At 40.0% G+C, this 25,225-nt stretch overlaps 1 protein-coding gene across 7 annotated transcripts in view; it reads right to left on the bottom strand.

The window, feature by feature from the left end:
- SPECC1L (sperm antigen with calponin homology and coiled-coil domains 1 like) overlaps positions 1 to 25,225 on the bottom strand; it is a 75,990-nt gene that overhangs the window by 3,230 nt on the left and 47,535 nt on the right. For 4 of the 7 annotated variants that reach the window (XM_087768774.1, XM_087768777.1, XM_087768776.1 and 1 more), the window contains 4 exons: positions 23,277 to 23,379; positions 11,670 to 11,786; positions 10,702 to 10,761; positions 6,366 to 8,538 (listed from right to left, as the gene is read on the bottom strand). In XM_087768774.1, the coding sequence (XP_087624900.1) occupies positions 8,449 to 8,538; positions 10,702 to 10,761; positions 11,670 to 11,786; positions 23,277 to 23,379 (370 nt within the window). In that variant the 3' untranslated portion in view covers positions 6,366 to 8,448. Of the gene's footprint in view, positions 1 to 929; positions 3,153 to 6,365; positions 8,539 to 10,701; positions 10,762 to 11,669; positions 11,787 to 20,343; positions 22,755 to 23,276; positions 23,380 to 25,225 lie in introns of those variants that run through there. The other 3 variants (XR_015707225.1, XR_015707226.1, XM_087768775.1) reach the window with 3 other exon arrangements.

The following is a 25,225-nucleotide window of genomic DNA, read 5'->3' on the forward strand; positions in this document are numbered from 1 at the left end:
ACTAAGACGAGTGTTCTCAAACCACTCAAATTCAGGGAGAACGTGTCACCGCAGGAAAGGAGAAGGGAGACATTTTCTTGTAGAACAACATTACTGAGACGAAGACTTTTCTGGATTGCTGAACAGTCAGAAAGCACCACACACAATCTCAAAAAAATTATGTAAGGAACAGGTAGAATTAAAATACCTGTACTAGTCAGTGCATTTAAGAACAACATTTGAAATAAATAGGAGCTCAGTCCAAACCTCTGGAACCAATTTATTCCAGAGCACTTGAAATCAAAGCTCTAAACCAGCATTTGAAAACAGTTACCATCCAGGATGATTGAGAGCAAATCAGATTTAAGGTGTTCTAGTCTTTATTTTCACCTGGAAATTTTATTTTTAGCTATCTGCTTTAAATACTCTGAACTGTCACAGAGATTAAGTCCCCCACCCCTCCCCAGCCCAACTCCCTTAGAGAGAGGGAGGGAGGGAGGGAGCGCACACGCATGCGTTGCCTTACTTGGGCCAGGTTAAGTAACATGTAAGTAATTCTCATCCTGCAATGCATTGCAGAAGTTGCCTATATTGAATGTATTCTCTGCCATTCCCTTCTCTGTTACTCATATGCAAGACTAGGACAATACCGGCTAAGCAGATGCCTTGAATACGTCCCTCTTATCTAGGGTATTCCCCATCTTACCAGTTAAACCCCTTTGGGGGTAGGTACCGTAAAGTGTGCTGGTACACCTAAAGAGACACGACTTCCAAAAAATCCTGAGGTTACGCCCATGCAATCATTTGCATGCACTTCTCATCCGTAGCGTATAAACCTCCACAAACTCCCTCCTCTTAACACATTTACTCCCGAAAAAACAGCGTTAAAATACTCCCTTTTGTAGCGGCTTCACTCAAGAAAACATAAACACACGTTTTGCTATTTGCAATCTTTATTTCATGAATAATTACGAAAACATGGCAACATTGGCAAATTGAAGGCATACATACTAAATACTCATACAGAATACATCGTGGAGAAAGTAAATGCCCAGATCTTTAGTGGTCCTTGCAAACTAAAAGCATATTGGTCCTCCAAAAGGTTTAGCTTAAAATATGCTTGCTGACCTTTTAAGTTCCAATGATTAACAGCTTGTGCCTTCCAAACAGAAACAGGGTGAAATACAATTTGAACATACTTCCAGATTTTCCTCAAACCTGTATTTCTCAGCTCTAACCAGAAGCAAACAAAATGGTTTTTCCTCCTTACCTTTTAAATGTATATGCTAGTACACCACCCGAAGTATTCAAGACACAAGCACTTCTTGTTCAGTTTTATTAAGAACCTGCATATGTACATATATGTATACACACATATCTGTGTGTGTAGATATATGTACACATATACGTTTATATAAAACCCCTCTAGATATGCAAAATGTCTATATGTGTCAATGTGTGTGCGTAAACTACTCAAAAGGGTTCTGGAAGATAGAAAAGTGCTTGTTGTCTAGAACAGGAATTACTAAGCCCATACATATCCACGCACTGTCAGGTCAGTCTAACAGTTGGGTTTCGAGGGAGTATAAAACCAATACAAGTCAGGAAAGCTGGATGGAGGAGAAGAGCTTTTAAGAATCACTTTCTTACATCATCTTTTAAAGGCCATGGAAAATAAGCTTTACATTAGCTGCTTAGGAGCTATTGGTACTGGCTGCAGCGTCGTCTCAAACAAGGTTAGTCCTTATCCAGTGCAGTGCTGTGAAGTCAGACTGAGACAGCAATAAAACCCTGTTCTTCCATGAAGTCCAGAATCCATCACACCGTGCTGTCAATTCTGCCTCACGCCTGAACTGAAAGTACCCTCGTCCAAGAGCTGGAGGGTACCAATTAATGCCCTTCTGACTTTGATCTGGAGTCGTCCAACGTTACGTGGGATCGCCGATTTCTTTCATACGCGTTGGACAACTCTCGATCGTTACTGACCTAAAGTGAACTTACAGTCTGGAGGCTAACTCTATGCTTTGTGTAGTAGTGTTATACTTTCTTTCCATTAGAGAACATACAGAAAAAAACACTTCCGTTCAAAAAAACCCTTCAGATATGTATAAAAGTGCTACTTAAAAATAGTAAAATTGGCCTTACAATATATGCAAAACCAAAACTTTCTAACAAACTGAAATGTTGTAAGTTACGAGGATTCATTACTTGAGTGTGTTACGTGTCCTTGTGCCCTCTTTCCCGAGCTGATTCCCAAGTAATTCTCCTAACTGAACATACACAATAATTGGAAACCAGTAAAAGCCTCCAGAGGAATTTCAACAACGGAGCAAAGAAGAGGAGCCTCTTTCTCCCCATTTGTGGGAACAGAGTTCAGAAACAAAACCTGACTATTCCATGATTGCAAATGCAGTCTACTGCCGAAACAGGTTGGTTCCTGCGCTGCGGAACCAGGACTGCCAGCGGCTCCTCTGCAGCAGGCACTGTCCACTGGGCTTCCTAACTACCGTACAAATACACCAGCTACATGCCACTAAAATAAGACACCCGTCACTAGAATGAGAATGCATGTAGTATGTCGCTGTGCTGGGGCACAGTAAGTTTTAAGCCTTGACTTCCCCAACCAACTTGTTCATATTCTAGAACTCTATGCAAAATACAAAAGCTGTAGAAAAGTGCAACAAAACTAGCTTCATGACATTTTTCTTTCAGTTTCCATAAATACAATCTCATAAAAATATTATTAAACAGAAGCATACTTCCCAGTGGAGAACAAACGCGCCGCATTTCAGCTTTGAGTAAGTGATTTTGGCTAACTGAAACCCCCTGAAAATAGGGGATTAAAATGAAACCAGCTTAATTGCGTCAGGCTGCGGTAATACTCTGCCAAAAGCTCACCCTACCGTTTTGCATCCGCAGGTCCTGCTGGAACTGACGGGAACTGTAAGTGCAGCTCTGCGGCAGACAGAGGCCTAAGGGTAAGGAATATTCCAAGTAGAAGATAAATGTCAGTTGGAAGGGAGTCATGTGGTGTTCACAGGTTTTACTGGAGTTTCGGTGTGAGGAAATAATCCTATTATCGCAGAATGAATTAATTTATGGAGGCTAGGATAGTGGCCTTGTCAAACTGAGTTCAAGGGTGTTGCACCCCAAAAACTGGCAAGCACAAATACCTAAGGAAAAAAAGACACTCGTGTCAACACTCCAACAGAAATCAGAACTGTACAAACCTTGAAGTTATTTAGCATTGATTATCAAAAGCATACTTGCTACCTATTCCAGATGCTTAACATCACGGCTTTGACAATTACAAAGTGTACAGTGTACTACAACACTGATACTGAGATCATAGGGAATACAACTAGGAGAAAGCTTAGATGAATGAAGGAGTGGGAGTGCTCAGCAAGCCAGACAGTAACTGAAAACCCATCCAGCCACTCTCCTTTGAAAGCAGAAACACTACTAGAGATACCTTTCTAAGGAGGGACAATGAAATACATTGAGATGTTTATGAACCCTTAACTCATTTAAGGAGTTGCTAATCTGGGGGCAAGAACACCCGATGGACACCCCGGGTGACGCAGGCTACGTGGGAGATAAGGAAGCCACGGGAGAGTCACGCAGCTCTAACCTGTTTTGCCGACCGACACGCACCGACTTGGGGAAAGCACGGCGGCACGTCCAGAACTCGTGGATGACTACCACACTTTAATACCGCTTTTCGCCAAATCATTTCTCAAACTGGCTAATATTGCTGAGTGTTCATACACTAATGCTAGCTTAAAGAAAGGAATTGCAGAAACAGAGCTCAGCAGAACACAAAAATAGAACAGAAATAAATATTTACCAAGTCAAGGGAAGGACCACAAACAAACTATAGCTAAATGAGTCTGTACACGAACACTACCATTTTAAAATCCTCTTTCTTAGGCCACCTCAGCAAGAGTATTACTCACAACAGGCAAAAAATAGCGTGAAGGTGTACAAGGGGATTCCTTCCCAGAAGAATTCTGCCCCTGAACAGCTCCTGCTCGATGCAGCCTGCCGTTAAGCTGTGGCTCTAGGCATTGCAAGAGCCAAATAAGAAGTCAAGTCACCACATGCGTCACATGAACACAGTTTTAAAGGCTTAACTTCAGCCTAAGCATAGCTACACGCCGGCCATCCCGAGGGGTCAGCTTTGGAAGATGCTGTCACGTATCACCTGAAAGCCAGACAGCGTTCCCAAACCGGTCACAAGCACAACACAGAAAGTAAGAAAAACACCCAGAAGTTCTCCATATCTCCGACTTCCCAAATAATCTTGTTTAAAACTAGGCTACAATAAAATTTGTACCCTGGGCCAAGACTGTACAGAAATAGAGAGAATTGAGTAATTTTTTGGTGATGCAAAAGATGCAACAGAATCCAGATGTCTGAAGTGTTGAATCAGGGAACTGAAAAAATAGATAAGAACTTAACATTGCTATCATTAACAGAAAAGAGATGCCAATGAGAATTTTTTGTCACAGCTACAAAATCCTTAAGGCAGACCCTCAGCAGTTTAAACCACCGTACTGCATCATTAGAGCAAGGGACAAATTTATTTCTCCTTATGCGTGTAAAACCAGAGTATGACTGCTGCCAGTGGGATTAATCTGAGTTTATACCAAACGCATCGAAGCTGAGTTCATTTAGCTCTGGCAAATTAAGGGGCCCCTCACGCATGATGATGGCCTTTACAAAAAAACACAAGCAGTGGAAATATTTTACAAAACCGGAGACAAAAAATTACCAGAAATGCTACATGCAACTTGAGGAATATATTTTATGCAAAAGAGACAAAAATTTACTTCTACATCAGAATATGCTGTAATTAAATACTATATTCTGAATAACCTCTCCACAAACACAAATTTAAAAGGGAAAATTTCACTCACAATTTTTCAGAGGCACGAGAATGAGAGATCTTTGGGAGGGCCACTGAGATTCACACCAGAGATACTAAATTAGTGTTTCTATTTCAAAATACAAGACAACCAAATCAAACTGGCTCAAACAAAACCAATTGAAAAGCAAATCAAGTGTAACCTGTTCTGAAGTCACCTCAGTTCTGTTATTGTTAGATACTCCAGATCAAAACTTCTCTGACAGAATTTTCCTGAATAACCAAAATTAAACTTTTCCCTCCCGTCCCCCTTCTTTTTTGGTAAAGAAACCACCACAACTGGTCAGTCAGGTCATTGCTGATGATCTTGCACCAGGATGACAACTGGCCAAACCCAACGCACGCCGGGCTCTACGCTGACCTCCCTCGTCGGTGGAAGCGGATCCAGGAGGGGATGTGGCTGGTGCCCCCCCCGCCCCTGCAGCTGGCCGCGAGCCACCCGGGCGTACGGCAGCACGGGCATTTGCAAGGCACGTATTAAAATGCAACAATATAAATCGATGATAAAATGTTTGTCCTTTTTTTTTAGTACATTCAGAAATATGTTCTGGATTAAAAAGAAAGGAAAGTAAACCAGCGTAAACTTGCACTTCCTATGTACAAAAGAGGAGGCTGTTTCGGGATTAACTATGAGTAGGAACCAAACCCAACAGTAGCATCCACATCCAGAAGAGCTATTGCTATTCTTCCTCTAGAAAAAAAAATTAATGCTGTTTGAACCTTCAGAAAAAGCATGTTGTAGAGAGCAGCAGGGCATTATGTTTGGTTTAGATCTTCCATTGCTTCATTACTTCCACTTGGACAGCTGTGCAGCATCTTATACGTAAAGGCTCAGATACGTAATTACAGAAAAACTCTTCATGAAGCCTGATATTGCTTTACAGATATGAATTCAGCAGAAGTTTATCAGACTGATCACACCAAAAAGAAGTTTACAGAGCTCTGACGTTCAAAACAAGATCATTTTTATAATTACTAATCACTTTTCTCTCTCTCTGAAGACTAGCAGCTCATCTTTTTAACAGAAAGTAACTGGAAAATGTGATTTCCCCTTTTACAAATGGTTATACTATTAGTGTTATGTCATTAAGGACTAATACAACATTCCAGGTAAATGAAGTTGACCGCTGGACAGAAAAAAAATCAGCTTAAAGCTCAAATTACCTTAACAAAACAGGTCATGAGTGAATTTAGACCAAGAAATGCTATTCTTCTCATTAGAAAAATATTTTCTTAAAATTTAAGGCAATGAATAAGACAATCATAGATAAGGATGTCTGTTCAGAGGACGAATAGAAGGTTTTTTTAAACACAAATTGGTGAAAAACTGGAATTTAGTAGTAAGAGAGGGACTGTGAGACACCAATGATGTGTATTTCCAATAGGACTATTCTTACTGAAACTTATTTGAAGAAATGAAGTAAACAAAAATTTTTTAAGAAATATACAGGAGAGGAAATTGTATTTCAGACTTTTATTAAAATCTGTTAATGAAGATTTTTCAACTGAAGCCTCTCTTGCAACAATGGTCTTTAGATTACACTGGCTCTTCAAACACACCAGCGAATAATCTGAGGGTATCCTAGCTACTTCTAGGGTTCTGAAGAACTGAGAGAACGTATGAGACACTGCTGCTCTGAAAACTTCTCCAAAGGCCCTCATCATGGATTAAGTAGTTATTTTGCAAATTTTCGTAATTCTCACAGGCACGTATCAGTGTAAGCATGTATTTTTATATAATGCTAGCTGCTAGAGACATGCTGAATTATTACTCTTCACACGGGCTATGTTCGTCAGATGATCGGTTTTTAGATTTGGCAATAGTTTTGAGTTAAATCTGTGCTTTTATACCATAATGAAGTTTCACAGATGCCAAGCACAGTTGCATCCACTGGGTTAACATCTGTGACATTCAAACTGTCCATAACAGTCATAAGAGCACCATAGGAATGGCAGATTCATTTTCTTTATAACAGGGTTACTGTGTTGAAAGAGCATGTGCTTATAAATAGCAGTTGTTACAGAACTCACTTCTAAAGTAGGCTTCTGCTTAATATTAATGAGAGATGTTCAACTGTGGCTTAACTGCTGATAAGTATTCAGAAAAATAAGAAGCAGAAGCAGTGACAGAGTGAAGTCTTCCCTTGATTTGACAAACAAGATTACAACAAGCAGCTTATGACAAATGGATATATGAAATCGTTCTGAGCCATTCACACTCCGCACGAGGCCCTGAAGTGCCAGGATGTATCAATTCAATGATCGCTAAGGCACTTACTTGAACTCTTTTGCCCGAGAGCTGTTACATGAATTCAGGTACATTTTAGGAAAACAGAAGTTGAGCAGACTAAAGTTTCTCAGTTCCTTCCTTGTGACAGTGAGTCATTTCCACGCAATATTCGAGACTACTGGGTGTACACACGTTACATCAGTTCCTCTATAGTTCTTGTCAGAGAACATCTCACCTTCTGTCAGTCAGATGAGGATGTGCAAGATCAATGAAAAACACACAGAAAACATGGCAAAGCTGGATTTTGAGACAAACTACTTCATTATTACATCTTACTGAGAATATCTTCTCTGCAGAGGAAATGCTATCCCAGTTCCAAAATTCTACCACAGAAATCCATGACGTACGCTCGTATTGCTGTAGAGTAAAGCCTGGGGCAGCTGTGCGCGCTATACAGGCGAAGGAGGAAGCGGGGAAAGAACAAGCTGTACAGGCGTTGATTATTGATTTGTTTCTGTTAGAATGGAAGCACAAGGAGTTTGGACAGATTCCTTGAAGTACAGCGTACCCTGAAAACCAGGAGCTGTAGCGCTAGTCTTTACAATCCGTAAGATAAAGTTGGAAGCCACATCACTGTGACAGAGGTAGGCTTATAACGAAGCTTTAGAATGAAGAGTTCTTCCGTGCCAGATTTTTTCAGGTATTGAGAGCACTTTTCCACTCAATTTGTCATTACGGAACAAAAGCTTGTTTTCCTAGAATATTGTGCACATTTTAAAGGAGGGAAAATAGCTGTAAAGGCAGTAACTAAATTACCATCAAGAACTCGACTGTATCAGGGTGCCATATGCTGTGGGTAGAATATTCAGACTGTGGTATCAGGATGCTACAGAAAGTTCAGTACTACGATGCCATGTTATCCTTTTCCTTCTCAAAGCTGTAGCTGTACATTCAGTCTCCTGTATGCTAGAGGATCCGTTCATCTCACTCTCCTAGGAAAGAAAGCTTCAGGAAGTCTGGCTGGAAAGGCAGGACGTAAGTAGTCCAGGCTCTTGAGGCTACATAATTAATCTGAATAGCTTAATAACTTGGGTTGTTCCAAGCACTGTGGCAACAAGTTCTTGCTTTTCAACAGTTGTTTCCAGGCTTAGTAGCTGAAGCAATCTGAGGCAATCCAGGATAGTGTCACTGAAGTTTGAGGGGACTCAAATGTTGCCAGTTTTCAGTGAAATGGGGATTAGCATTTCAGTAAGATTTCCATCTCGTAGCTCATGTTGGTTCTATCCCATGGGTCTGTTGACTTATTAGGGTTTCAGGTTTCAAAGTATTTGTAAATTGCTGTAACATACAGCATGACATTCTGCCAGTCTGGACGCTCCGTTCGCACCATTTCATTGATGTCCTGTCACAGAAAACAGATTGGTCAACATCAGGAATGATACCCCTGCGAGTCACGTGGCAGCGTTTTTACAAATTCTTAGGAATGGTAAATCCGTAAAGTTTCCACAATTTAAAGTATTGATGAAGAAAGCTCTGTTTTCTTCCATACATCTTTGTATTACTTACAAAATGTAAACAACTATGAACAGCATATCTGTAGATGGTTATTTTGTTGACTTAAGATCGAATGTCTAATGCCGTGCATACTTGAGTTGACCCCACTTAGTACAATTAGCATAGCAGTCAAGATTTTAGTGTACGCGTACCCTTCCACCAGCCTCGCAAGTCAATGCAATCTGCCTAGGAACTGTGAGTCACAGAAACAAGGCCCAGATATTAACTGAAGCTCAAGTTCGAAATTCATATCGGGGTAAGAGCCAAGCATCAATAAATAATTTAATCTAATTTTACAGTAGACTACTGAATTTTAGATTACTTTACATGTATTTTTGAGTAAAGAGGCAAGGAAGAGGGAAGTTTGCTACCAATTTGGAACATCCAAGCGACAAAGCAATCAGTGTCTAACTGATAGGCCAGCTCACAGGTATTTCACAGTAACAGTATACCAGATTGTCAGTGAACAAGCAGGGTAAACAAAGCCTGATCTACCCTTTGCAGCACGTGTACAAAGGAAAACAGAGTGATGTAGTTTCTAATAATTTCTGTTTACTGTATGGGTCTCTTTTGTAAGCTTTGGGTCCAGGAACCTCCACAACTCAAAAAAGAGAAAGCTATTTTTTTTTAATTCCCCACAGGAAAGTAGCTGAACACGTTCTTAGTCAGGGAACTAATAACTTCCCCTTACGTTACCAGTACTATTTACATACAGTAGCTTTCACACCCTTCTTCGCCCTCCACCCATGCAACATGGACAAGGGAAAAAAAAAATCCACAAACATACACATCGTACACACTGCGTACGTAGGTGTGTAAATAGACACTAAATCCTTAAGATGGATATCATTTGCACTTGGAATTCTTTTTAGACTATCTGTAATTAAGTACATTACAAAAAGAGAGGACAGACAGCAACCATTTGGACTAAAGCTGAATTAGGTAGGAATTACTGCCGTTACTTCCCACAATCTCGTTCCTACATCGGCACCTGGTAAGAAACTTCCACGTTTCAAATCACTGACAAAGTCAGAGCACCAAAGCCCAACAGTTGCACTGCTGTTGTCAGCAAATACAATGCTGGGGGGTAAAGGCTCTGATAAGGATCGGGGAAAGTGTTATTTTTAAAAATGTCTGACTTTTTGTTGTATTATTAGTTGCTAACTCTGGCAGCTTTGTTAGAATTCAGGTTACAAAAGTATCACTTAAGTATCATTTCTGATACTGGCAATTTTAGCTGGATTTTTGTGATTATTCACAAGGGCTTGGGATACTCCCAATTCCATACCTTCAGAAATCTTCCTTTTCTAGTAAATACTATACTATTGAAAATTAAGTCTTTCAAGCTAAAATTTATATAAGAAAGCTTATTATAAACAATAATTGGAAAAAACTTTCAATTATTTACAATGATGACAAATTAAAAGTCTAAAATTAAGAGTTAAAATCTTGACTCTCTCATTACACTGAGCAAAAGAACAAATTACATAGCTTGATTTGTACCTCCAGAATTCCAAAAAAGCCAAATAATTTGAAAGTAGGTCAAAGACAGGAGAGAATGAATGAATTCTTGAAGACTGTATCACGTAACTATTTCTCAAATTATTCTCAAACAAATCCATTGCCTTTATTATTATTTCTTATGATATTGAGAGATGAGTTTTGGTGAATCTTCCTTTTATAGCTTAAGAGTTTATCTGCTATAGGCTACCATGCTGTTGCCTTTGCTGCAGCTGCCGGAGCACGCGTCTGTCTGTCGGTCACTATTTAACACAAAAACCATGTAAGCTTAAGTTGCTGACGACAGAGGGTTTATTAAACAAAGCCGCTGAGGTAGGGAGTATCTTTTATGTTTTTCAGTCAAGTATCATCCAGGGGCAATGACCTCTAGCTGAGCATATCTGCTGCTATTTTTAAGTACAAAGCATCAAAATCTTTCAAAAGTACAAAATAGAATAATTTGGTTTTTATAACTGGGACGTAATTCCTTCAGTATGCATTTAAAACTTACCAGAGTAGATTTGATGCCAACACTTTCAGCTGCCTGAAAAGCCAAAGTGAAATTTCTTCTCTGCATGAGATATAAAAACATGTTAGGATCCAAGGGAATACTACTTCAAACATAATCAAGTGGTGTTATGAATGGTCATAGTAGTGCTGCTACTTTTCCTTCAAGTGGAGTCTATAATTTGACCACAGTAATTTAAAAAGAGCCATAGGAATGAACAGGTCCCAGTATCATCCAAAAATTTATGGAAATTTTTTATTAATTCCGCATTCAGAAGATAATGCTGAAAAATCATTGTCAGTGAAGAATGACTGAGTTATAAAATGCTAAAATTATTTATTCTTTCAAAGGCATAAATTAAAAAAATCTCTTCATGTGTTAATGAAATATTCTTATATCTTTTTAGGAATTATCATTAATCATACATCTCCAGATAACACACCAGTACGTATTAACTATAGCACACTAGAATACATACAGGCTACTCTGCAGTCTTGACGTCTTCTAGTTTACCTGTATTTGATACATATCGCTTAAGAGTATCACAGTTATCAGTATGAGAAAGTAGCGTGAACCAACATCCTTGTGATATTGAAAGAGATGAACAAAACATGTCAAGATACAAAGCTGATGGATTTAAAATCTTTAAGCTTAAACACTCCTTGCTTCCAAAACCTGAGCTGAAAACACTTCCCAACTGTTTGCGTTAAATAAAATGCCTCAGACTTAAATTTATGACCTTCTGTTATTTTTTTTTTGTCTTACCTCTGTTCCAAAGTTCTGTTTAACCCAATGGTCTCATAATATTAAAACGTTATAATAAGAATAACAGCAAGGTAGTTTGAAGTGTTTCAATTATGATTCCTAGTAATATTGGGTTTTTTAAAACTCAAATTTGTTCATTCTTCTTTATTAACCCATATCAATCATATAGTCTCGCAGTCCCAGGAATGGGATTTTTAATGTCGTACCTTATCCTGGCTGTTTAGTTCTTGATAGGGAATATGGGCTGGGAGGTACGTATGGAGGACTGCACAGAAAGCCAAGCCATCATTCCAGCTACTGCTGAAGTTTGTTATGTCGATATTCTTGAAGGAAAAAAATATAAACAATATTAAAATCATAATCTAACAAGTACCAGTTCTATCAATCCACCAATACTCGTGGGGTTTTTTGTGGTTTGTCGTTTCGTTTGTTTGTTTGTTTGAATACCTTTGAAGAAATCAGCAGAGAAAGCATGCAGCCTAATACTAAAGTTCTGTGGTAAGAAACCAAAATCCACTACTACAGAGAACAAAGAAAAATTAGTGATAAGACAGTCAATTATCTTGTATATGAATTCAAGGTAATATCAAGCTCCCTGCCCCCGCCCCCTTCCAAAAGTGCGAAACGTGCGTGTTGAAAGGTGTAAAATGTTGTGCTAGAGAGGGTAAGAGTACAGATTTGGTACAACTGTACACACCGAGATAGAAAAGCAAACGAGTTAGAGATGTATGCCTAAAATCCCTGGAACAGACCATGTGGTAGTATCTCTGTTCATGTAAGATTTTACGTTTCTGCTTCTACTGCATTAATATCCAGACAAAATTTCTAACTGATGAGGACAAGTATTCCCTCTTCTAAACAAACCATTTCTATACAGCAACTTATGTGAACAAGATCACAAACAAAAATTAAGTTTCAGTTGGAAATAAAGATGTTCCGACAGATTTAACACTGCCAGTGGCAGGGAATCATTATCTGCGGGACTGGAATTGAAATTGAAAAATGCAGTCTTGCACTCTTCATCTTTTAGTTCCAGGAGGAAACTCAGTGGCACTGGCGAACGCATCTCCCGAGACGGTATGTGTTACTGTAAAAAGAGCCAGCCCAGTCCAAAAGAGTTATGAACAAGATGCCTCAGTGACCTTTTAAATTACTGTATACTTGGCTGTTGGCAGTCAAACAATGGTAAAGAGGCTAAGTGGATAGCAGTCAGTTTAAACTTTAATTAAGAAACAGCCAGTAACAACAACTCACAGTTTACCTTTTAGACCTTTATGGAGAAATATAAATATGCTTTAATATCTAACTCACTTAACTGGGCTTAAGCAGAAGCTAACCAGCTCCCCTACTTAGTTTTTAAAATTTTAACACAGCAGGAACTGTAACCTCCAGTCACCGAACTGCAGAACCACAGTCACACAAGTCACCCTTCCACCTGACAGCAATTTAATAGTCATCACCTGTCGTCGACAAGACACTAAACCTTGTCATTCCTCCCGCAGAAAAATCCACCCGGAGTCAGTGTTACTGTGCCACACAGGCTGGGAACGAAGGCAGTTGTGTTTCTTGTCAAACCAGTGATTTGGATTACAAACGGAAAACAACTGCAATCCCCTCTAACAGAGGAAAAAACCAAAACTACAGGCAATTTCTAGAAGAATGTGAGGGAAATCTCCATTTCCTGCCCAGCTTTAGCACTTTTTATACAAAGTCCACCAAACGCAGGCCCAGGCCTGGTGACGTGAGCGTACGTGCTGGGGCTCACAATGCCCAGGGCAGCGGCCCGAGCCTCGCCGGACGGCCTGCTGCCGGCGCGCAGACGGAAATGTCTTTGTTGGAGACCCCCAGTCTGTGGGAACGTGCTCTTCACACAGCTTCCTCAAGCCACAGGGGTGGGAAAATTTAAAAGCAAAAGAAAAAAAACGAAGCTCTCCCTTCTTTCTCCTCAAGAGAGACAGGAAATTGGATTTAAATTAATGCTTGGTTAAAACTTTTTCAGTGTAACTTAAATTAGGCAAACAAACGCAATACACAGTACAAGGCTTTTTGTTTCAGCAATAGCGTGGCCAGCAGGAGCAGGGCAGGGATCGTCCCCTGCGCTGGGCACTGGTGAGGCCGCCCCTCGAATGCTGTGCTCAGCGCTGGGCCCCTCACCCCAAGGCGGCCATGGAGGGGCTGGAGCGTGGCCAGAGCAGGGCAGCGAGGCTGGGGCAGGGGCTGGAGCCCAAGGCTGGGGAGGAGCGGCTGGGGGAGCTGGGGGTGCTCAGCCTGGAGAAGAGGAGGCTGAGGGGAGCCCTCATCGCTCTCTGCAACGGCCTGAAAGGAGGCTGGAGCCGGGGGGGGTCGGGCTCTTCTCCCCAGGAACAAGCGATGGGACGAGAGGGAACAGCCTCAAGCTGCGCCAAGGCAGGTTTAGGTTGGATATTAGGAAAAACTTCTTCCCCCAAAGGGCTGTCAGGCCCTGGCCCAGGCTGCCCAGGGCAGGGGCTGAGTCCCCGTCCCTGGAGGGATTTAAAAGATGGGGAGATGTGGCGCTTGGGGACATGGTTTAGTGGTGGGCTTGGCAGCGCTGGGTTAACGGTTGGACCCTATGGCCTTAAAAGTCTTTTTCAACCTAAATGATTCTATGATTCTACAAAAAAAGGGAAAAAATACCAGATTGTTAAGGCCAATAAATTCCTACTTGTGTCTGTTTACAAAGTTATGTAATCCAGTAATGCCTCAGATCACATCTGTGTCAGTAAGACGGACAAAGGTAGGGAGACGGGCTTTTTCTTGTGACAGTCATCTGTGGCAAGCTAGTTATAAAAATCAAATATGAATGCCCATGTTTCCTTTGCTACACAATCTACTGGGGAGAAAAAAAACTCAGTCCTGTTTTCACCCCTTGGCTGAAATATTCTCCCGCCTTCCCCAGGACGGCCAAGTGATGTGGGAAGGGAGGAGACAGAGGTACATGGGCATTGTCACAGTTAAGTCAAACACAGATCTGCTCAGACATACCTGCATGCATTGAGCCAAACTATTAAGAAAAAAAAAATTGTACTAGCATTAGCGAACTTTTAAGTCTCAGGACTACAAGGACAGGTATGACATTCCTTATTCAAGTAAGGAGGAATGCTGAAGCATTGCTGAATCTGATTAACAGTTCCTAACACACGCGCTTCCAATCTAGTGACTTAATGCTGGATATAGTTTCAGCAAGTACCTGTTGAATTGGTATTATTGCAGAATACACTGTTTACCATAGACCAAGAGTCCATTGAAGTCAGTCACCAGTCACTATACAAATAAAATAAAGTTTGATAGTACCTTGCCTCACAGAGCTTACAATGGCTTTTTTCTCTCCCAGGTTGCTCGACACATTTCAGAGGAAGCACAGCAATATTTATGTGAAAATTGGAGAGTTTGAGCCTGAACACCAGCATCACTGAAGCACAGACGAGATCTCAGTACTGAAAGAGGGATGGAAGGGTACAGAGTCTTCGAATTGAGAACAATAGCTTATATTGGAAACGAGAGAGCACAGAGAAAGGAGAAGCAAACAACACAATACTGTTAAAGCAATGAGCTGGAATAGCCGTCTTTGCAACAGTCAGGATGGACATCGACAGGCAACAATGCATTCATCAAAATTAGAAAATAGGATGCTACAGTGATGTGGATGAGATCATCAGAACCTACACCTGAGGTCTGGCCCTGTGGATGAAGAAGGAAGACTTGTGCTCAGAATATAGAAGAAAGAAATTGCAAGGTATCAGAACAGTCTGGATGAGCCAGAAAACAGATCTATAGGACAACTGGGGCTGAAGACAGAACTCTTCACATGATTTAAAAACCAGGAGGAGTGCTCACCTCCAAAATCTAGAGACATTTTTGATGGTTTTATAAGTATATTCCTCACCCCAACACGTGAGCAAGAAAAACAGGATAAGGTTGTGCTGAAAATGGTAGATGAAACAAAAACAAGAGAAAGTCATCTTCCCTTAAACATTATAGTTGTAGAAACTAAAAATTTCACTTTAATTATTAGTAGCATCCAAAGAATGTTGAATTTTGAATATACACACTGGGAAAAAGGGCCAGTTAAAAAAGTTCACCTACAGGTTTGGTTGGTTCTCAAAAATAACTTGGAATACCCTGCTTTTTAAACATCTTCCTGTAGGGTCCGGCTTTTATTATTAAGACAACAAGCAGAAAACGAACCCATCAACGAAGAATCCTAATGTATCCAGAGAAGCCGAATTAAATACAACGGAAGGAAGCAATTAAAAGGGACTGGTTTCTGTTTCCAGTTCCTCTGAGCATTATGAATTATTATTACCTCTCAGACTAAAAAAGTATAATATTGGTCAGACACTAAAAAAAAAAAAAAAATCTAGAAACTGGACAGACTGTCATTTAAACTGAAAATTTAATTTTTTATGTAGGGCTTTGAGCACATAACTAGCACATTTAAATACAGCACAATTTTATTTCCCAAATGCTTTTAACTACTTGTGGTTTTTTGAAAAAGCTTGGTCAGTATAATGAAATCAATCTTGCATTAAGCTCTTATTTCTCAAAGAATTGACGGTAAACAGAACATCAGCCTAAAATCTCTGACATAATTTCTTCTTTGTTACAGCTTTTATTAAGTAATTGGTTCTATTAAGAGAATTCTGCTGGAATCTAATCTGGAATTTTTCTTCAAGCCATTTCAGACCACAAAGTATTAAAGCAATGGAAGGACATACTTTCAGATAAATTGTCCAACGAGGAATAAGCCTTTCTAGAGATAGGTGAACTAGAAGGAGATTTATCAGTCCTTGTCTATTAACGTTTAATACCTAGGATGGGAGTGAAGTCACCTCTAGTGTTTGGGAGAGATTTTTTTTAAAAAAAAGGCAATTCTAACAAGAGGAGTTAAGCCACAGGCTGTTGTCATAAAACGATCTGTGGAAGACAATTTCCAACCAGGAATAAAAAACAGAGTTAAAAATTTGTAAGACTTTTCTAGGGACAGAGCATAAGAATATAACATTTTACATAATGAAACACACCAAAATCTGTAGTCCATTCTACAGCCACGACAGAGGGGAAAAAAAGATGGGAGGGGAACACCCTGGTGAATCCACAACCAAAAAGCATTTCAAGCATGACTCAGGCTCCCATTAAACTGCAAAGTGCAGAGCAGGAGCAGTCACCACAAAATGAGTTTTTATTCTGTGAGCACAAGGGAATAAAGAGTAAGAGGATTCTTCCTGAAACAAGGCTGAAATGTAATCGGAACAAAACAATCCATCAGCTTCGGCTGAAATACAATAGTGGTTAAACAGTAAATGAACCGGATCTGAACATGAACCAGAAGCGCACCCTTGCAGTAAAGAAGGCAAGCTGTATCCTGAGCTGCGTCCCTAAGAGCACAGCCAGCAGATCGAGGGATGGCACTCTTACGCTCCACTGGGCCCCTGTCAGTCTACACCGGGAATGCTGTATAGAGCTTTGGTTCCCCCCAGTCCAAAATAGCCAATGAAGAATAAAAAACGGTCCAGCAGAGAGTTACCAAGACGATTAGATGGTTGGAAAACTGGACAGATGAAGAAAGGTTGAAGGAATTTGGTTTATTCAGCCTAAGATTCAGGAGAGGTGTAATCAGAGTCTTCCAATGCCTAAAGGCAGCTACAGAGAAGCCGGAGGTACTCTCTTCACAAGGACGCGTGGTGACAGGACAACACGCAACAGGCACAATTTCCTTCCGGGGAAATTCTGTCTGGATATAAGAAAAAAAAGTCTTCACCATGAAACCATTAAGCGTTGCAATAGGTTGCCCAGAGAAGCGGAGGAATCTCCCTCACCAGAAACATTCTAGACTGCTTGACAGGGCTCCGCATACCATCAGTCTAAGGTCTCTCCCAACCTATGACTTTTCTAGAATTGACAATTCGAAAGCGTTTTTAACCAACGTAGTGCTAATTTTGAAATTGTCTCCTATTGATTTTTGCAATAAACCTAAATTAACTAAGGGTCTTCTGTAATGCATGAAAATACCTTTTTTTTAAAAAAAGCAATAAACAGATATGGACTATTATAACCCAGTGATTCAACTTCCCCCCCCGCCGAAAACTCCACAGCTAAAAAAACCTGCAAACACCAAAAAATCCCCAACTATAGAAACTATGGTTTCTAACTTATAGTTACAAACTAATAACAAGGTTATTTTAACTCTCTCTTCAGCGGACATATCCACAGCTGTCTTCAATCTCCCTGAACTACGTACATGACAATTTGAGCGGAGGAGCATACTGCATAGCAGCTGTTTCTCCCTCCCTTGCTCTGCACAAGGAGAGGTTCCCACATCCTAACTTGGTTTGGCTCACAAATGAGTTAGGACATGGAGAAAATAAAAACATGTGTCTATGTCTCTGTTGTGCTAGTTAATGAAATAAGTGGGCTGAGAAAGCAAAAGCATTAATAGGATTCTGTACTATAATATATTAAACCATTAAAACAAGATTTGAGGTTTAAGTGTACAGATCTTGGCAGGTTTCTCCCCATGGCAGAAAACTACTATTAAAAAGCTTTTAAAAGCTTTTAAAGACACATACACACCCAAAAGAAAAGAGTATCCATTTAAAAAATCAGAAGGGTAAACTACAAAATAACTGCTATCCACGCTCCACTGAATCAGGCTTCACTGATTCTCAAATCCCAGATTAAAGCCGAGACTATGAGTCCTCCCGGCAGCAGGTGAGAACGTAGAAGTATTTCTGGAATAGACTTAACAGCAGTCCCAACTACTGCCTCTTCAATCCCAGCTTCTGTAAAGGCAGTAAATGGCAAATATAAACCATCAAAACCCAGAAATATTAGCCGGCTAATATTTCTTTCCATACAAAAGGCATGTTACTTTTCAGTTTTGGCACAAAAAAGAACCATAAAGGAGCAGTCATTCTCAAAAAACCCAATAATAGCTTCAGACATTAACATTTGGAGCACTTAAGAGATACAGACAGCTTCATAATTTATTCTAAATTTTGTTGCAATTAAGTCTAACAAGTTGACATTTCTCTTCTATCAGAATCCAATCCAAACAGAAAAAGGAAGCATGTCCTTCCTTAACTCAACAAATTTTGGCTAAAGCATCACAGCTTAACCCAAGCAGAGCAGTGCTTTGGCAGGCTGACCGCTTTGGTGAATCAAGCAGACAGCACCAGGAAAGCACGCCCGCCCTGGAATCCCCATCTGAACACAGGCTTACCTAAGCACACAGGCTTGGCCGCTTTTTGGGCTTTTTTAAAAATCAGTATAATACTTTGAGTAGAATATGATCTAGCCTAGCGTTGATAAAGACGTGCATAAAAGAACAGGTTTAAAAAAAAAGCAACCCGAAGCATCTTTTACCTTTAGCTTTGTTATTCTACGCTTATTACTTGAGTACAGATGAAAGCATTGCTTGATTTCCAGGTACACTCAGCACAGCGGTAGGCGCACACACATTCATACTCAATCACACTGCCCAATCGCTGAACAATTTTATTGTTTATTGCTGCCACGTAGGTAAGAAGTTTTAAATTTTTTGTAAGACGTGTAGCTTTGATCTGCACAGGAGGTAGAAATTAGGTGGTCTTTCCAAGAAAAAGCAGCATTGCATGAATTAGAGGACAGGTACTACAAGGCTACGTTAGGGAGGTCTTCCAGTATATCTGTAATTAGGAAGCGTGGAAAGCTTAAAGAAAGGTTAAAAAAAAAGCTTTAGTCTATTCTTGCTGCTGTCTTGTGACAATTGCTTTTTTGGTGTTAGACTTCTGGAAGTGAATTCTCTCTCAGAATGCTGACAAAAAATGGAAAATAAATTGAAATATTGCTGTAGATAAGGATGGGTAAGGATGTGTGTATCCTGTTTACTGGTCCCCTTCTCAACACGAAGCATGCATGCTCACGTCCTTTCTGGACTTTCATTAGCTGCGTACTCAAAACGAAAGTAGCTGTGTTCCAGCTAGGGTAAATGCTCCCTAACAGCTGGACGGGATTACTTGATGCTTTGAAGGTATCTGGAATTTATGACCGTTTTATGACACTGCACATATTTTAGAGGAGCCAGGAGGATTCTCTTCTCTGGAAAACGCAGCACTTGGCGCTGTACTCTGAATCAGCATGTCAGATCCTGAGTAAGCTGACGCATGATCAAATTTCAAGTATTTTGTGCCTGTTCATCTGAAAAGTAAAGGTGATTCGCTCCTGCTTTATCTAAATGCTTAAAAAACCCCCTTATCTTGAGAGAGGAACTCTCCTCTTTCATGGCTTAGGGATCTGTTCAGCCCTGAATATAATTAAACTCAGTAACTTTGTGAGTTCAGTGCTGTCTAGACGGACCAGGCTCTAGATGACAGTTAATAGAGAACCGGCCTGCTCTTAGTTCTGCAGTGACCTTCTGCAGATCGCCCTTCTCCAGACCTAAGCTTCAAGGAGAAATTCTGCTTGCAAACAACATTCAGACAGCACGCATATTAAACCCAACAATACAGGAAGAGAAAAAGCTATACTGTTTTTTACATCAGTAAGAATTTCTCTTATTTTCAGTGGCTATTTTAACCTTATTTTTTTATTGAGGAACCCCTTAAAAAATATACCAGGTTTGGAACACAGTTAAATATTGTTTCACCACTACATTTCAAGAAATCTATTCATTTATTCCCTTCCAAATTTGCTTGAAGAAATCAAGAAAACTGTACGATGAAGTAATTTATCATAGTTTTTTTAACAGGGTTAGGTATTAGCTTGTTTATCATAATGCATTCGCAAAAGAGAAAGTCTTAAGATCCCTTTAAAAATTCTGCTATGTGGAACTATGTATTTGTCAGAGGTGGAAAGCACAGTTTGGCGTAAATGTTTGTGAATGCTTGTGAAGGGCTTTAAATAAAATCCTTCCACTATAATGGGCTGAAATTAGAGCTTCACCACACTACCATCTTTGAATTATTTAGCATTCACAAAATTTCAAGCTTCTAAAACAGAGATACTTAAGACTTTTCATCAAAAGCTTGAAAGTAATTTCAGAGAGGGGACAGGAGAGCAGAATTTATTCGTCTTCCATTTTATTTGAGCAGACCAAAAAACCACGAGTTGTACCACGCAATTAAGCAGTACTGTATCATGTGAAGTATCGCGTGAATCAAGGAAGCCTCCTCTCTGTGAAACAGTACAGACCTGGCTGTGTTAGTTTTGGGGTTTTCTTTCTTCTTTAGTATTTTCAACACACAGAATAAAAAGAAGCTCGAGAAGTACAGCTGGCCTCCAAAGAGGGTAACGTTCAATCCTATGCTGTTGCTCATTAATAAGGGTAAGCCAACTACATCATACCTTGTTTTTAACATTTTAAGCCACTGGCAGCTCACCTATAACTCTGTACGCTTTAAACAAGATTTTTGAAATTAAGATTTGTATCTGGCTATTTGTGTGATTACTATTTATTAGTCCATGTATAAACCAGAAATGCAACTATTCTCCAATATCCAGTGGAAAATATAATCCCAGAAATGAAAGGTAAAGCAATGCCAGGAGCAAACATGGCTGTGTTAGAAATGGGGCTTTAACTCAATGTGCGTAGTTCCACCTTCTCCATGAAACACCAACAGCTGAAATAATTTTCTATACATATTTTACATATAATCTTCTATAAATATTTATGTATGCATAAAAACCTACAGCTGTGAGACATCACCTCCAGGTGAGAGGGAGAAAACAAGACCAAAAAAGTGATTGTTGTTGGCAACTGATGAAGAAGTAAACACATCTTTCCATGTTGGCAAAGACGTATTTGAAAAACACTGGCTTACTTAATTAGATTCGCATTAGAAACAAATTGATATAATATGAATAGAACAAAATTAAGAAAAGAATTATTCTGAAACAAAAGCCTTCCTAAGACTATTTTTCTTTTCCTTGTTTCCAAATCATGGTTCAAATCTTCCAGGTCATTTTAGAACTTGTTACAGACTCAATTTGCAAGCATTTGTCCTTTAACCTGTTGTATTTGTAACTAAATACATAACAGCTAACGTTGATTTAAATTGGTAACAGGATACAAACTGGTGACTAGATAGAAAGTGGACCTACTGCTATTCCTGCAGAGGAACAGGCTGGGATATTTAGGACTCCTCTGTTCCGTGCGGCTGATGCAGCGGCTCAGAGACAGAAGGCGGCTGGCCAGTCAGCGGGCAGGTACCTCTGAACAGCGCGTGCTGGCTCTTGCCCAGACGCCACGCCAAACAACAGCAAACAGCGGTACAGAAGGAAAGCAGAAGTTACGATGGTGGGAAATGCGGGGGATAAAAGGGAATTGTGGCAGCGTGTGAGACACTAGGAGGAGCTGGAGGTAAGAAAAGGTACCCTGTCGATATCTGGGTGACTGGGAAGAAGGGAGAGAGCTAGAGTACCTTAAATAGGACTGAATGAGGAAGGGAGATGTTAATTATTCTGATGCTTGCTTACTGCTTGTCAGTTTTGAATCCGCATAGTTTTAAAATTAAATTAAAACTAAGTGAAGCTTCAATTTAAAAGAAAAAATAAAAAAAGATCCTTATCTGGCATTGATAACATCGTTGAAATGCCAGAAAGCTGGATAAGCATTATTCACAATCAACAGAATGCTAGATATGTTTAAAACATTAGAACACCATTAACATGGAGTTCAACCAGAAATGAATTTCAGGGGATGCTGAAAATAATCAAATTCTGTACAACAAAGAAAGAAAAATGAGTGTGCTTAAAGCAAAAGTTAGTTTTTGGAGAAGAATGTCTTAATATAACCTCCTATATTATCCTACTCTTTCAGAAGGCATGCATCGGTTCTACAGATGCTGTATGCTACGGGTTCTCAGTAGCCTTTTTTAAAACGTGGGGAAGGAGAAAGGCTCTTTCCACAGAGCAGCTTATCCTGAGCAGCAGCACAGTTTAGTTCCAGACGTGCCAGAGGAAGAGGGGGCAGGGCTTGTATCACAAGCCTGTCCATTGTACTGAAAGACGACTCTTCCTATGGATGGGCCACCATCCTGTTATGCGGCTCTCAACTTCCTCCTGCATTGTGAGTCTCAAGTCATGGAAAGAGTAAAGTTCTCAAACTGAGGATTGTGTTGGGAACTCCAAACGCTTTCAATACACGTTAACCAAACAAATACGTCGTGGTCAGACTATTAACATCCTGATTTAGTTTGCCGAAGCCACTATTCTTTTGAAAAAGTAATGTAATCAGGAGAACTCTGGATAGTTATCTTGTTAGTTCTTTTGGCTTCTGATAACATTTGGACTAACTGAAAGAAAAAAAAAAAAGGTCTGGAACTGCAGTAGAAAGCCAATTTCAAAATGCAAGACAATGCGACCTTCACAAAACAAACTGTCCTTAGAGACTAAATGGGAGCACACTGAAAGATCCAAAAAACCCCTACGTAATTACCCATCAAAAAAAATGTCTGAAATCCAAGAAATGGTACTCTAACTGCATGTGGGAAACATTAATTTAGACCTTAAGTCGGTAAAGTTTCAGTTATGGTTTCAAAAGTGCAATCTGTAAAAGGCTGTTCTAAAGTGCCTCAACAGGAGGTCAGCTGCCCCCTTAAGAAAAAAGCTATTACCGACATGGAGCAACGCGACTACAGAGCTATTAACGTTAGCTAGGCTGGGACTCGTAGCACGTGTTCCAAGAAGAGAGTACAGTACATACCCGTGCCGTTGCAATCTATGCAGTCAACTGTGGAGCAGCCTGGTTTACACCACTGGCAGATTCTAATGCGTTGCAGCTACAAGTATGGTACGTTAAACAGCTCTACAGTTACCTGATAGCCTTCTGTTTTTTTCTGGCACCACTTCAGCAAGGCGTTTCTCTTGGATCCTCCGTATTCTCTTGCTAGGGCAGACAAGGGATCCTTCCTCTCTTCCCTAAGAACAAGGCAGAAGCGCAACTTAGAGCTTGCAATCTTTTGCAACAGAAATACATATCGTAAAAGCTTAAAAAAGGGACAAATTATTGTCACAGTGAAAGTAGTAGGGTGCGGCACTACTGACTGAAAAACAGAATACACAGACATACCTGCAGATAGAGTTATTTTAGAGTAATTCTTTGATTAGCAAATCATCCTTCATTTCCCTTTAAACTTTTTTTTCCTAGGTCTTTCAACCTCAATGATATTTTTTCTAAGAGTTCAGAAAATTAAACTCACAACATGGGAAGTTTCAGCTCGAACCATTAAGCTAACTCAAGTGACTTTATTTTGTATTTAGAAGGAGAATAAACTGATGCTATCTCTTTTGCATCTCGTGGCTGATTGCAAATGTCACCTTGAAACAGCCGTTAACAGAACATTTGCCTGAGATCTGGAGTTCTTAAAAAGGAGGGGGGGAGGTCTAGCGAGGTTGATCTGCTATTTGATATACTGGCACAATAATGATTCACTTTTTTTTTAAATAAGAATGTTCAATTATCAATAAAAGCTATCAATTAATTTCACTTCCAGTCTGTCAAGCTATCTTAAGTCCTTTTTCCTTTAAGGAAAGACTGGGGAAGTAAAGAACTCTTTGTTCTTTACAACCCATTTGGTGACTAGAAAGAGGGGCGGAGGGTGGAAACACGTAGTATTCTCAGCGGATCCTCTGCTGCAGATTTACAGGTAGCAATTCTCCAGGTCCTGCTAGGGCAAACGAAAGCATCCAGGGAATGCGGATTTCTTCATGCATGTGTGCTACCAACGGAACAGCAGAGACTGTTCAACGTACCGGCATCTGCCACTCAACGCACAAAAGAAGAGCACATGTGCCAACATACAAATAAATGTTCCACGGCACTACTCTTAAGTGTACGTATTGCCATTCGCTCAGTCAGTCTTCACTGAAATACAGTCAGCAAGATCTCAGAGTTGCTTAGAAAGAGGTATCAGCGGTGGCATTTGAAACGTCCACGAAAATACACGCACAGCAGAACAATAAACAGGAAGCAGAAAGCGCCTTTCAGCATGGAAGACAGCAGTAGGAGCCTTCCAACCTAACCGCTCATCTCGGAGAGATTTAACACGACAAGGAAGTTGCTAATTGTGTTATTTTAAATATGAAATAAATTCTCTGAATAGCTTGCTGTATCTAAACTTCATAGGTACCACACAGCCAGAATGATGCTTCAAGAAATTCTGTATTTCAGTTCTTAAATCAGTACATATTTCAACAACCCAAACTGGTGCATTTTTTATCCTTGGTGATTGAAATGAGTAACAATGGCATTGCATATTCCATCTACAACAAAGATTATGCAACACTACGGGAACTTTAGAACCGAGATTTGGGACAAGGCATGAGAACTCAAATTAAAAGCTCCCTCTCTTTACGCTAAACATACTGTCTAGCCATGAGGGAGCTGTACAGCCTGTTCTCAAATTCCAGTAAGAGCACATGGTTTGTATCAGGTTCTCACAGTTATGAAAACACTGCTGAAGAAAATAAATTAGCGTAAGTTGTACAGAGACAATGAGAAATGGTTTGACATATAAATCGTACAAGTTAGTATATTAGGTCACCCGTATTCCAAATCAAAGAGCCAACGAAGTTTCAACTAGGACAGGGAACAGTAAACTGCAAGTATTTGTTTTAGTGAACTACAGCAATAACTGTATATTTTACAACAATTTTCAGAAAAGGGGGGGGGGAGAAACCTGATCACAAAGCAAACTGAAATCCAGCAGCGACATTCTGAGGATGGTTCCGAAGAGCGTGCGCATCACCATGCACCCACTGCTGC

This window comes from Nipponia nippon, unplaced genomic scaffold (genome assembly GCF_047370975.1).
Source record: "Nipponia nippon isolate SJK-2023a ecotype South Korea unplaced genomic scaffold, ASM4737097v1 scaffold_30, whole genome shotgun sequence".
Lineage (NCBI taxonomy): Eukaryota > Metazoa > Chordata > Aves > Pelecaniformes > Threskiornithidae > Nipponia > Nipponia nippon.